This window comes from Coenobita brevimanus, unplaced genomic scaffold (assembly GCF_032717465.1).
Source record: "Coenobita brevimanus isolate Jiangsu-jjx unplaced genomic scaffold, ASM3271746v2 jjx.HiC_scaffold_2803, whole genome shotgun sequence".
Lineage (NCBI taxonomy): Eukaryota > Metazoa > Arthropoda > Malacostraca > Decapoda > Coenobitidae > Coenobita > Coenobita brevimanus.
Genome location: NW_027643767.1, coordinates 77055 through 90489, shown reverse-complemented (window position 1 = coordinate 90489; position 13435 = coordinate 77055). Strand labels below are relative to the sequence as shown.

The 13435-nt window shown below is 41.4% G+C and overlaps 1 protein-coding gene across 1 annotated transcript in view; it reads right to left on the bottom strand.

Moving 5' to 3' along the window:
• Positions 1–298: 298 nt before the first annotated feature.
• The window catches only part of LOC145390079 (protein misato homolog 1-like), an 87545-nt gene continuing 74408 nt past the window's right edge, over positions 299–13435 (bottom strand). The window contains exons 14-15 of the mRNA XM_080265149.1: positions 7978–8075; positions 299–361 (exon numbers count right to left, since the gene is read on the bottom strand). Coding sequence (XP_080121275.1) covers positions 299–361; positions 7978–8075 — 161 coding nt within the window. The remainder of the gene's footprint in view (positions 362–7977; positions 8076–13435) is intronic.

Here is a 13435-nt window from a genome sequence, read left to right as displayed (position 1 = left end):
CCAATCCAGTGGGTCACGCTTCCATTCACTCATCATTCAAACCCTTGGAATCCTGGCTCTATCTGATATGCCAAAAACATTCACCACACTCTGTAGCTTCACAAAAATGTATCTGACAGTCAATACAGAAGGTTTACTGCAGTGTATGCTTACTGCACTGGTAATGTCATCAAGTGGTGGCCAACAGGTTTTACAAAAGTGTAGTTATTACATGCTGTACAGATTACTGCTTACCGTATGATGGAACAACAGAGATGCGATTCTGGTAAATGGGTCCTTCTTGTCTAAATGAACAGTGTCAAGACCTCTTGCTGCCACAGCCACCATAAGGAGGCACTGGTGGCCACACCTTGTCCTGCATCTGAGGATTGAAATAAAGAAATGGTTACAGATGGTTCTTTAAATCTATTCTCTAATATTTTTAACATACCCAACAGCGAAACATATTAACATTATTTCACTTTATACAGGTTAAAATGAAAATATACCTAAGCAGATTTTGTCTTTATCAATGAAAGAAAAGTTGAGGGCATTCATTGTTAAACCCTGTCACACTTAACTATAAAAATAAAAAGTCAATACTCTGATACAAGGTAAGCAATTGTATAACTGTTGCAATAAAATATAACTAAAGGTGAAAAGCAAGATACAGTATAACCTTGGACCTAACAAGAAAACAATACAGATAAAAGAAAACACCAGCCTTTGCAAGACAACTCCCAAATACCACAGTGAAAGCAAGACTCCATAAACAAACACCTGTATGCACTAAGAAAATGAGACATATCCATTTTTATCAAATTACACACAGTTTTAATTAAAACCTTAGCATGATTATGCGATACAGAATTTTAATGGCAAGAATAAATGAGACAAACACATCTATCCTAGAAAGTCATAGGATGACTTAAACACCCCTCACCCTATCATCATCACTTCCAACCAAGCTTCCCATCACAGAGACCCCCTTCCTAAGCTGAGTAAAATCGTCTGGCAGCAGCAAGAATAAAATCATCTGGGACACAGCAACAATACACTGAGAAAAGATGTAACAGTACTGAAGAGGTTCAAAAATACCAACATGGACTGGTTGTGACGCATGTTAAATAACAACAAAATCACATTCCACTGAACAATATTTACTCTTCACTAACTTGGCCCAATTTTTCAGTCTTTTCCAGCTGTGTCACATAAGAGTAACTCGAGGCACAGAAAGGCAATGCTATTACTCATAATCCTTTTCACACTGTGCCTACTATCCTGTTTTAAGAAAGTTACAACTCATAATTCAGGCTGGAAAGATTTAAAATTTTTGGCCAAGCTAAAGTTCAGAGTATAATCTCAAGCAAACAAATAAAACAAAATATAATGGCCATATTACTATAACAATGTGAAGGTGTGGACATGCTATATCTACCTATAGCCAGACACCTTGATCCTGTGAGGGTACATATCTCCTCCCTCTCCACTGCCATCTACCTGCCCTCCCCCCAGATTACACCCCCTGCCTCTCCCTCCACCTCACTCACATACACCCTCCTGATGAAGTTTCCTACTCTCCATTCCCCCAACTTACACCTCCCTCTCATATATCTCTCCACTCCATCCCTCCATCTCATCCTCAGTCTCCACCTCACTCACATACACTCTCAGAATTAATCTTCCTACACCCTCCTCTCTCATGCACCTCTCCACTCCATCCCTCCATCTCATCCTCAGTCTCCCCCTGCCACTTTCTCCACCTCCACCTCACTCACACAAACCCCTACTTAGTCTCTCTCTCCATCCCCCCCCACTTACACCTCCCTCTCATACTTCTATTCCATCCCTCCACCTCACTCCCATACTCCACCCCCAACTTACACCCTCCTCTCCTATGTACCTCCACTCATCCCTCCATCTCATCCTCAGTCTCCCCCTCCCTCTTACCCCACATCCACCTTACTCACATACACTCCTAGTTAGTTTCCCTCTCCTTCCCATTTCAATTTACAACATCCTCTACTCAATCCCTCAGTTTCCCTCTCCTCCCCCCTCCACCTCACACATTAGGGCCGATTCACACTACACGGTTCGTCTCCATACAGCTTTCGTACGTTAATTATTTTATCGAAATCAATGGGGCTGTTCACACTATATTTTCCGTTTATTGTTCATCTTTCGTGCGGCTTTCAATCGTACGGATCGCCTACGTTTGGAAGAAATCTCTAACGAACGAAACGTATACGTACATTCCATACCTCCACCAATCAGTGTGAACATCAATGCGTGTCAGTCACGGTGTGTTTACAGACAACAGAGGACAACTTTAGCCTGTCAATGCTTTTGGCCGTGAACAGTACTATAAGCAGCCATGAGTGACGAGAAGTTATTAGAACTGGTCAGAGGCTACGAGGAACTATATGACAGGGGCAACAGAAAATACAACGATAACCATGTGAAAGAAAAAATATGGAAATTAATAGGAGAGGGATTGGAAAAATTGGGTAAGATATTTAAATATTTCACTATTTTATTATAACAGTGTGGCAAATAGCATTTTATCCTTCATCCTATTCATTACCATTCATAGGGTATCTCTTAACACCCCATCCATTACCATTCACAGGTTCTCCCAACATCCTGTTCATAACCATTCGTAGGTTCTCTCTCAACCCTCTTTACGCCCATGGAAGAAAACCAGTGGGACTTCAAGAATCTTTTAAATTTCTTTTACAAGGAATGCACCTTGTGGAGCATTTCCTCCCTGTCTAGTTATGTCTACTAAAGAGCTTGCATTGTTCGTGACATTCATGGTTGTAACATCAGTGGCATTGTCACCTCAGTAGTTGTGCAAAAATGAATGTTGCAGCAAGCTGCTTTACACTAATTCCCGAGGCTTCTTGTCGGAGCCACAGCTGCACGCAGACTGACGAGATCATGGACGTATAGTGTGAAAAGTGACATAGCAAATGAACCGTAACCCTACAAAGACGAACCGTATAGTGTGAATTGGCCCTTAGTCTCTCACTCCAGCCCTCCATCACATCCTTGGTCTCCCCTCCTACCTCACTCACATACACTCCTAGTTAATTCTCTCCCACTCCATCCCTCAGTCTCCCAATTCTAATTTATGGAGCATAGACAACCAAATGACATATGATTTCTTACTAAACTTGTGGAATGTTGCCATAACCCACCTACCAATAACAGATCTTTGAAAAAAAAAAAAAAAAAAAAAAAAAAAAAAAAAGTGATATGGCCACCTTATTTTTGAAGGTAATAAAATAATATTTCTCGCCTTTTAAGACTTCATTCCCTTAAAAAACCTTGGAATAGCACTTCTAAAAAATTACAAGGTTACTTATGAACTGGCTGCTACAGTTTATATAACCCTTGTTAATTTCTTGGTCATAAACAGACACACATCTTAACCAAGACTGGCTGAAGTTTAAATCTATTGCTCATGGTCTGGTGCAAGTAGGCAACTAATAAAGTACTGTATGTATAAAATCAGTACTGCTGCTCCTGGCCTACCAAGCCATTCAGACCCAGGCAACAGGTCTTTTAGTCCAACATGACAGATGAACACTACAGCAGGTAATTTTTAGGCAATGTTGTTCCCACAACAATTTAAATCTATTTTATGCAAGGAAGAAGGAACCAAATGCTAGAAAATCTGAACGACTGTTCCCTCCAACAAAAAACTAAGTTAAGGGCCAAATTCAAGATCGTTCATCTTGAGATGCCTGGACACAGCATTAAAAAGACTGGAGGGTCATAGGCAGTAGGAAGAGTGAAAAGCAGTTCCAGAGTTGACCTATTGCGTACATGAAGGTTAACTCCTGCATTTGATAGCTGGACAGAAAAGGGATGAGAGTTTGCTGCTAGACAGGTGCTACGCACCCGCCAGGGTGGTGGAAGGATGCAAGCAGACGTTTCGGAGGGGCAGTGACCATTGACACAGCAGTACAAATGAGATAAACATGCAACAGTTGTAGTCAGATGGAATACAAATTGGCAACCTGCATCACTATGTGCCACTGATGCAATATGTCGAGATGTTTCAAAAAAAAAAAAAAATAGGGGGGATAGGGGTTGCATTGTTTGAAAAAATAAATAAATAGATAGAGGGGTTGCACCGATTTAAAAAAAAAAATGGAGAGGGGTGGGAGAGGGGTTGCATTGTTTGATGGTCCTTAACTATGAGGTATGACAGTCTCCTTGGTTACTTCGTTTATTTTCCTATCGCTTACAAAGGCTTCAACATGCCTGCATAAGTTAGCCTTGGTCACCTAATGGCCTCTCTCCATACTACTTGATCTCTGGCAGTCTCCCTGTCCAGTCCCATATCCTTGAGGTCTCACTCTGACTTCATCCCAGGTCTTTTTATTAGTCTGCCTCTCACAACTCGACCCTAAACAATCACAGCTCTCACCCTCCATCCTCTCCACATGTCCATACCATCGCAACCTACCCCTCCTCATCACTACATCAATACATTCAAGTCCCATTCTTCTTCTCAACTCTTCAACTGCAGTCCTAACACCCTTCCCAAGGCCTGTCATTCAAGGATGCACTACAAACAAATCTAATCATTGTCATGACTGTATGTTTAAGCCTATGAACATCCTCATCCTTCACTGCCCAGGTCTCACATGCCACATACAAAGATCCCTTAGCACTGAGGGAGAGCCCTCTCAATGTCAGGAGGCAACAGCTCCCTGAACTTCCTCCAGCCACTCCTTATCCTAGCCACACAGCTAACACCGGCTCCACCTCCAGCACATAGCATGTCCTCAAAAAAAAAAAAAAAAAAAAAAAAAAAAAAAAAATCCTCTACACACTCAACAGCAAGACTAATCCTTTCATGCCTGAAATCTCCATATGCTCCCCCCCACACACTGCACACACCATGTCAGCATTTTTCACAGTCTACCTCTAACACCACATACACAGCCTCCCACCAACACTGAACAAGTTGTAATTCCTTCCCACACCCTAGTGGTAATCCACACATGGCCACACTCCCTCAGCTTTGACAGTACCACCACCAGCCCTAGATACCATCACCCTTGGTTACTAGTCGTATCAACCCTCCAATCACACAACACACTGCCATCAACTGAGACAAAAGGGAACAGGGATCTGTCAGGTTTGATAACATGCTATAACAAATTTAACAGACAATGGAGAAAGTTGCCTTCATGAGGTGGCAGTCTCCTTGGTTATGGCTACTAGTCATATCAATGTGCTATAGCAATACACTTTACAGGTACAGGAGGCTTGCTTTCATGTGTCTCCTAGGTTAATAGTCCTGCAGGTGGTAGGTGACTGTGATCATCCACTCACTTGATATACAGTGCAACCTCTTAAACTCGAAGTTCTTGTGTCCTTTTGATACTTTTGAAAAATTTGAACTTTTAATAAAGCATTTCTGTGGCTGTCTTAATTCTCATGGTTTAGACATGCTTTTGACACAAGCTTTGTTGTCTGGGCTAACTAGCTGGCTTCAGGCATCCTATTTTCCATTGTTAACACTACCATTTATCTCATCTCTTAACTCAAGGATCAGTACAATAATCGCTACTAACCATGAAGTGTTTTTCACATTTCCTTTCCTCATCTTGTGTATGTCCCCTTGTTCTAAAACACTTAGCAGTTCTATTCATATTTAACATCAATCAGTAAGTTGCAAGGGACAGTAATTATGCATTCATTTATTTACGTAAAAACTACAGTACTGAACATGAATATTTACATCTTTCAGCAACCACCATCCACTCCTTGATGTAGCACTGCCCACTATCTCCATTACTTTTGTTTCTGTCCTCCTCTCTCCCTATTTCTCACATCTTTCCTGTCAATTTTTATTACTCCTTCCTTTTCAGGTGGCTTTACATTGAGTAAATGCCTAATGGTTTCCTGTAAGCCAGAAAACCATTTACAATGCTGGGAGGTAACCATATAACCAACACATACGTGATGCTACACTTCACATATTGTGCACTGATTACACAGTTTATTTTATGACATTTTATGATACGTACAATTACTGCCAGTCTGCATTACTATAATCTTGCAGAAATATTGCAATCTCAGTGATGAAATACTTAAGTACGTGTGTGTGTGTGTGTGTGTGTGTGAAAAAAAATGGACGATGATGGTGGTGGTTTATATCTGCTCAAAAATAGATTGCACAGTGGTTTAACACTGATGCAAATGATCTATTAGAATTACACTAAGACTGCTGCCTACCAACAATCATGCTTCAGTCAAAAGTGAATAAAATCAGTTGACGTCTGACAAGTGGTATTGCATGGTGTTGTGTGATAAAGGAATATTTACCATAATTCCACTCCAAAACTTAAAAACCTTATCACACTGCTTTGTAATGTCATACACTGTCAGGTTTAACACCACCGCTATCTTTGATAACACCTGCAATGAGTTATTTACTCTAGTTTCAGTTGGTACTGCACTGAGAACTGTCAAATTTGTCATACATGGTAGCTGCCATCACCAATCATTTCACAACACACACACTAAGTACTTGTGGCTGCATTCTTATACTGCATCAGTTTTGTTCCCAGCACTGCACTAATTGGTAAAGCCAGGACACCTGTTTGAAGCCACAATTATGGTCAAATTTGGATATGATAAAACTGACTCAAATAAGAAAGAGCTTACCCAAGAGGAGGAAAGGAAATTATTATTATTATGGGTGACCACACACTTTATGCTGAGGTCATCAGTACCAGATGGGTGTAGCTGGGTATTTTTTTTTTTTTACTAGTCTCTGGTTATTTCTGAGCAAGTTTGGGAAATAAAAATGACATTTTTCAAGTGGGTTGGTGGAGGGTTAGTGCCCCTCCCCGTAAAACAACTAACTCAAAGTCAAATGGCCATCCCTTACGGGATTATAGCGTCTGGCAATAGATAGATAGATAGATAGAACTTTAGAGGTTTGAAAACTTTTGAGGTTGCACTGTAGTACTACCTATTCTTCCTTCAACTTTATCATTCTGCTTGTCCTCACTCCCTACTTCTCACTTTCCTTCCTGTCACTTTTTCTCTTCTTTCCACTTCATGTGGTTCTACACCAGGTGACAGGCCTAATGGTTTCCTGCAGCCCAGGAAACCATTTACAATGTTGGGTGGTAACCATATCACTAAATAATGGAGTGATGTGGGGCCTGCTATGGTGCTCACGTTAACTGGATTATGCAAATGCAGCATCCATCCAGGAACCAAACCTCCACACTATTCAACGCACCTTGCCGTTGCAGGCCTCTGTCTGCCACAGGGGAACACTGATTCACTAAATGAGGTGGCAAGGCTGTTGCTTGCCTGTGGTTGATGGGTCTGCTTGGCCAGGCAGACTGGGGTTGATCAACAACGTACTTCAATTCACAATGCCATCAAACAAAACATGCCCCAATGCCCTCTCATATCCTCCAAGGATGGTGGAGTACACGGGTCTCCTTGGTTACTAGTCTAATACCTCCCTATCATCCCACAAAGGAAAATGGTGGACAACAGGATAAGGGCCAATTCAGCCAGCAGACCAACATGTTCCTGTTCTCCTGGCCACAAAATACATCACTTCAGCACTACCATATAAACCAGCCAGGGAACACAATGACAATTACTTGGATTTAACGTACATGAAAACAGCACTTCTTCATGACTAGCATAAACGAGGACCTTCTGTACACACAACTACAGTTCTTTCACTTAAACTTGGCCAAGACATATCCTTTGACAGCTGACTTCCCTTAGTTCAGTAGCAAAGACACAATCACTGGCTCTACAACCTTTCCACCGCACTGCATGACTAAGATCACTAACTTTGATCTAATACAGTATAGCTAAACACGATTCAAAGATGGTAATTTTAGGTCGTTGAAACCTTTCCACAGCACTTCTTCGTGACTAGCAAGGTATTTTAAGGCCAAGGTAAAGCAAAATGATTGAGATGCAGTTTTAACACATTACCAATAGCATATTCTTTTGCCCAGCTGGCTTCTTTACCCAGCTGGCTTCATCTTGCCATCGTGATATCTCCATAGATCTTGTTGGACACCATCTGTTTCCTGCAAATACAACAACACATTAGCTATGTTTTTATCTACACCAACACCCACTGACCTAACCTACAACACCCACTAACCTACTCTACACCTACACCCACTGACCTAATCACACACACACACACACACACACACACACACACACACCTAACCTTCAAACACCAGCCAACTGGATTACCTAAACTCAAGATCACAAGTTTCAATTCTGTACCTAAACAACAAGAGCCTATCTGCACAGACTGCAGTCAATATTTAAGTTTCTCTTTCAAACTCAGAATGTGAAACTTGTATTAAAATGCCTCCTTATGGCCAAAACTGACAACTGTTTAATAATCAGCTGATGCAACAGCTGACCTATCAAATCAAATCAAAATTTCAAGCTGAGCAACTTTGTATTTCATAAGCCACTACAATGCTTCCTTAAAGTCAACCTGAAATGCACCCAATAGTCAGCTTAGGCAATGGCTGACATGATAAACCAACAAAAGTTCAGGCTGAGCAGCTTTGTATTTCATAAAATCTCTCAAAGCTCTCCAAGAGCAGATATTTACACTTTCGTTGGAGAGGAAAAAAAGTACCACTTCTAGACCTGTTAGCTTTGCCACAGATGAACAGACCTATTAATATTCCAAAGCACATCTGGCTGGACCACCTTAACCCACTACACCACCAGGCACCTACAGTAAACACAGCAGCACAACAACCTGACACAAAGCATCAGCCAACACCACCTTAACCCACTACACCACCAGGCACCTACAGCAAACACAGCAGCACAACAACCTGACACAAAGCATCAGCCAACACCACCTTAACCCACTACACCACCAGGCACCTACAGCAAACACAGCAGCACAACCTGACATTCCATCAGCCAACACCACCTTAACCCACTACACCACCAGGCACCTACAGTAAACACAGCAGCACAACCACCTGACACATTCAAAGCATCAGACACCACCACCTTAACCCACTGAACGACTTAGATGATGGCCAGATTTAGAAAAATGGCAGAAACTGTAACCACTGCTAATACACCTAAAGATAATTCACCATACTCCCTGAGTGCTTTATCCATCTACATATATCTATTTATCTATATCTACTGAAGTAATTCTGGAGACTATTTCAAAGTCTGCATTACATGAGGAAGCTACTACAGTTCAAAAAAATCTTCCCAAACAAGAAATGAACAAAGTAAGGGAACCATTCAGTGCAAGATGCCTGGCCACTGCATTTAAGAGCATGTCACAGTAGGAAGCACCAATGAACCAGCACCAGGGAACCAGCACCAAGTCACAATGGCTACATGGCACCAAGACTGGCATGGAAGCAGCTTTGGCCATGAAACAGTTTGGTGTTAATGCACAAGGAGGAAGGCAGGATAGGGAGGAAGGAAGGATAGGGAGGAAGGGGAGGATAGGGAGGAAGGGGAGGATAGGGAGGAAGGGGAGGATAGGGAGGAAGGGGAGGAGATGAAGGAAGGGGAGGAGATGAAGGAAGGGGAGGAGAGGGAGGAAGGAAGGATGGGGCAGTGTTAATGGCAGGGCCTTAAACTATCCATGGCATAATACCAAATGTCTAGCCTGATAGTTGGGGGGAAATGTAGGGCCAAAAGAATAATGGAACTATCAAGAAAAGGTGGAACAGTAGAGAGAGGACAGGAAGGGGAGAGAAAGGAGATACAGTCACTGGTAAAAGGAAAAGAAGTCACAGGCAGAAGGAGAAAGACACAGGCAGAAGGAGAAAGACACAGGCAGAAGGAGAAAGACACAGGCAGAAGGAGAAAGACACAGGCAGAAGGAGAAAGACACAGGCAGAAGGAGAAAGATGCAAGCAGAAGGAGAAAGACACAGGCAGAAGGAGAAAGATGCAGGCAGAAGGAGAAAGACGCAGGCAGAAGGAGAAAGACACAGGCAGAAGGAGAAAGATGCAGGCAGAAGGAGAAAGACACAGGCAGAAGGAGAAAGACACAGGCAGAAGGAGAAAGATGCAGGCAGAAGGAGAAAGACACAGGCAGAAGGAGAAAGACACAGGCAGAAGGAGAAAGACACAGGCAGAAGGAGAAAGACACAGGCAGAAGGAGAAAGATGCAGGCAGAAGGAGAAAGACACAGGCAGAAGGAGAAAGACACAGGCAGAAGGAGAAAGATGCAGGCAGAAGGAGAAAGATGCAGGCAGAAGGAGAAAGACACAGGCAGAAGGAGAAAGACACAGGCAGAAGGAGAAAGACACAGGCATTTTGTAAAAAAAAATGTCAGATTAATTCAAACTTACACAGTACTTCCAATTCCCTGACTCCCCCAACATCTCTTCCTTAGTGATATATTTTTGGTTTTATTCTTGCTACTACTTGGCAATTTTTACAACTCAGGGGCTGGTACTCTTGAAGCACCTCCCCTAACACCTCTTCCTTGTTGATTTATTGTTTTATTCTTGCCACCACCAGGCATTTTAAAACTCAGGGAGGACTTACAGCTCTGATGGGGTTAATAAGGCTACATCTTCAGTTCAAATAATACAGGATTAATAGACTCTGGAAATATTGCTATCGTATCATTTATAGAGACTCTGGAAATATTGCTATTGTATCGTTTATACAGACTCTGGAAATACAGCTATCGTATCATTTATATAGACTCTGGAAATATTGCTATCGTATTGTTTATATAGACTCTGGAAATACAGCTATCGTATCGTTTATATAGACTCTGGAAATACAGCTATCGTATCGTTTATATAGACTCTGGAAATACAGCTATCGTATTGTTTATATAGACTCTGGAAATACAGCTATCGTATCGATTATACAGACTCTAGAAATACAGCTATCGTATCATTTATATAGACTCTGGAAATACAGCTATCGTATCGTTTATATACACTCTGGAAATACAGGTATCGTATCATTTATATAGACTTTGGAAATATTGCTATCTTATCATTTATACAGACTCTGGAAATATTGCTATCGTATCATTTATAATATAGACTCTGAAAATATTGCTATCGTATTGTTCATATAGACTAAAATATTGTTATCGTGTTGTTTATATACAGCAGACTCTGAAAATATTGCTATCGTATCGTTTATATTCACTCTAGAAATATTGCTATCGTATCATTTATATAGACTGGAAATACAGCTATCGTATCGTTTATATAGACTCTGGAAATATTGCTATCGTATAGTTTATAGAGAGACTGGAAATACACCTATTGTATCATTTATATAGACTGGAAATACAGCTATCGTATCATTTATATAGACTGGAAATACAGCTACCGTATCATTTATATAGACGAAATACAGCTATCGTATCATTGTCGTTTATATAGACTCTAAAAATACAGCTATCGTATCGTTTATATAGACTGGAAATATTGCTATTGTATCGTTTATATTGACTCTGGAAATATTGCTCTCATATCATTTATATAAACTCTGGAAATACTCCTATCATATCATTTATAAAGGCTCCAACATGCTTCAATGCGTCGGTTTTCATAACTTAATAGCAGCTCTCCACACTGCTCAATCTCTGGCAGCCTCCCTATTCAGTCCTAGCCCTAAGGTCACACCCTATGGCCTCTTCCCAGGTCTTTTTCAGTCTGCCTCTCACCCCTACCCTCAACCTTGCCACTTATCACCTTCCGCACCCAACTGTTACTCTCCATTAAAAATAAAATCAAGGCATTTGAGAGAAGAACAAGTACCAATGGAACTTAGAAATCTGCATATACGACAAGGCTTTACTATCACACCACTGATTTCCCTAGATAAATAGCTAAGGAAGAGGTGTTAGGGAGCTTCCTTTTGAATGCAGGGGTCTCCAACTGACTTAAGTTTAACCCCTAAAATAAATCATTACAGAAGAGATGTCAGGGAGCTTCCTGTTGTGTGTTAATTTACTCCTGCCACAGCCAATGGTTTTATCCAGCTCTGGGGATATTTTATTTACTGATGGGGTAACAATGGCTATCTGTCTTCTGTTGCAAGTCTCCAAAGACTTAAAACTATATGGAAAAGTTAAGAATGAAACCTAAAGCACAAGGGGTGGCAGTGATCATTTCCTGGGATATAGTTGTTAGCACTGCCAATTTAACTGCAGCACACTTACTGCAAATAATTCCACTTAGCAAAATTGAGTTTTTAATGTTCTGCATGATTCTTGCAACTTTAGCTTCCTCAGCTATTTAAGCACAAGTTGCAGTGCATTTTGACTAACACCTACTGAGGCCAGTTCTGCAACCAACTGGCAATTAACAAAAGCAGCACCACAGCAAGATTTATAGAAAACTATACGTTATGTATGAAACACTCCACTGGCCCATCAATGGTTATTTCAACAGACTGGCACCTAAGTGAATATGTATAACATATTTACATATATTCATCTTGTAGTATCCAGCCAAGTTGCTCCCCTTCATCACTGGTGGTGGTGGTGGTGGTGATGGTGGTTGATGTCTACCACCAGACACCCAACACAGCAGTGGTGGCCTCCTCTGCCATCAAGCTGCCCTCGTTATACTGCCCTAAAGTACAAACATGCTTTACAACTCCACCCTTGAACTACAATGCCAGTGCTACCTCAACCATCAACACTAGTTAAATCTTAGGCTGAAGAACATACTGAAGGCTGTATCAAACCAGCCATTTCAAGGAGTCTATCAGTTAATATTCTTGCCATACACATATGTACCTATCTCTCAGGAGGAGGATGGTGGACTGCAGAAGGGGAATTTTAGCATGAAGTCTCCTAGATTCATATCCAGATAAGCATGAACCCACAACTGAGTTAAGGGCTCTAGTAAGTAAGTTTCTCAGTGAAATATGTTAACACCCAAATATGCCTAGTAACCAATGCATTTATTCCTATACAGTATAATGCTACTTCCCTATTCAAGTTAGGTAAATGCAAACAGCAAACTAGCTAGGAACAATCATCATTTTCCTTCATCCTGATCTTTTCCACCTAATGCTGGAGTGAGGAAGGGTGCAGAAAGGAGGGACAGGGAAAGAAATAATAGAGGAAGCACTTACATTTATACCTCAACATTTTTACCTGCCTAATGGAGCGGGAAAAGGGAACTTATTTCCTTCATTCATTCATTTATAAAAACTCCAAGATGCTTCCATACATCAGCCTTGATCACCTAATGGCAGTTCTCCATGCTGCTTGATCTCTAGCAGCTTCTCTGTCCAGCCATTTATCCCTGAGGACACTGACTTCATACCAGGTCTTTCAGTCTGCCTCTCACCTTTACCCTCCATGCTCACACCTCTCACCCTCTGCACCCAAATGTCATCCCCCATCCTCTCCACATGCCCAAACCATCTCACTCTACCCCTCCTAATCA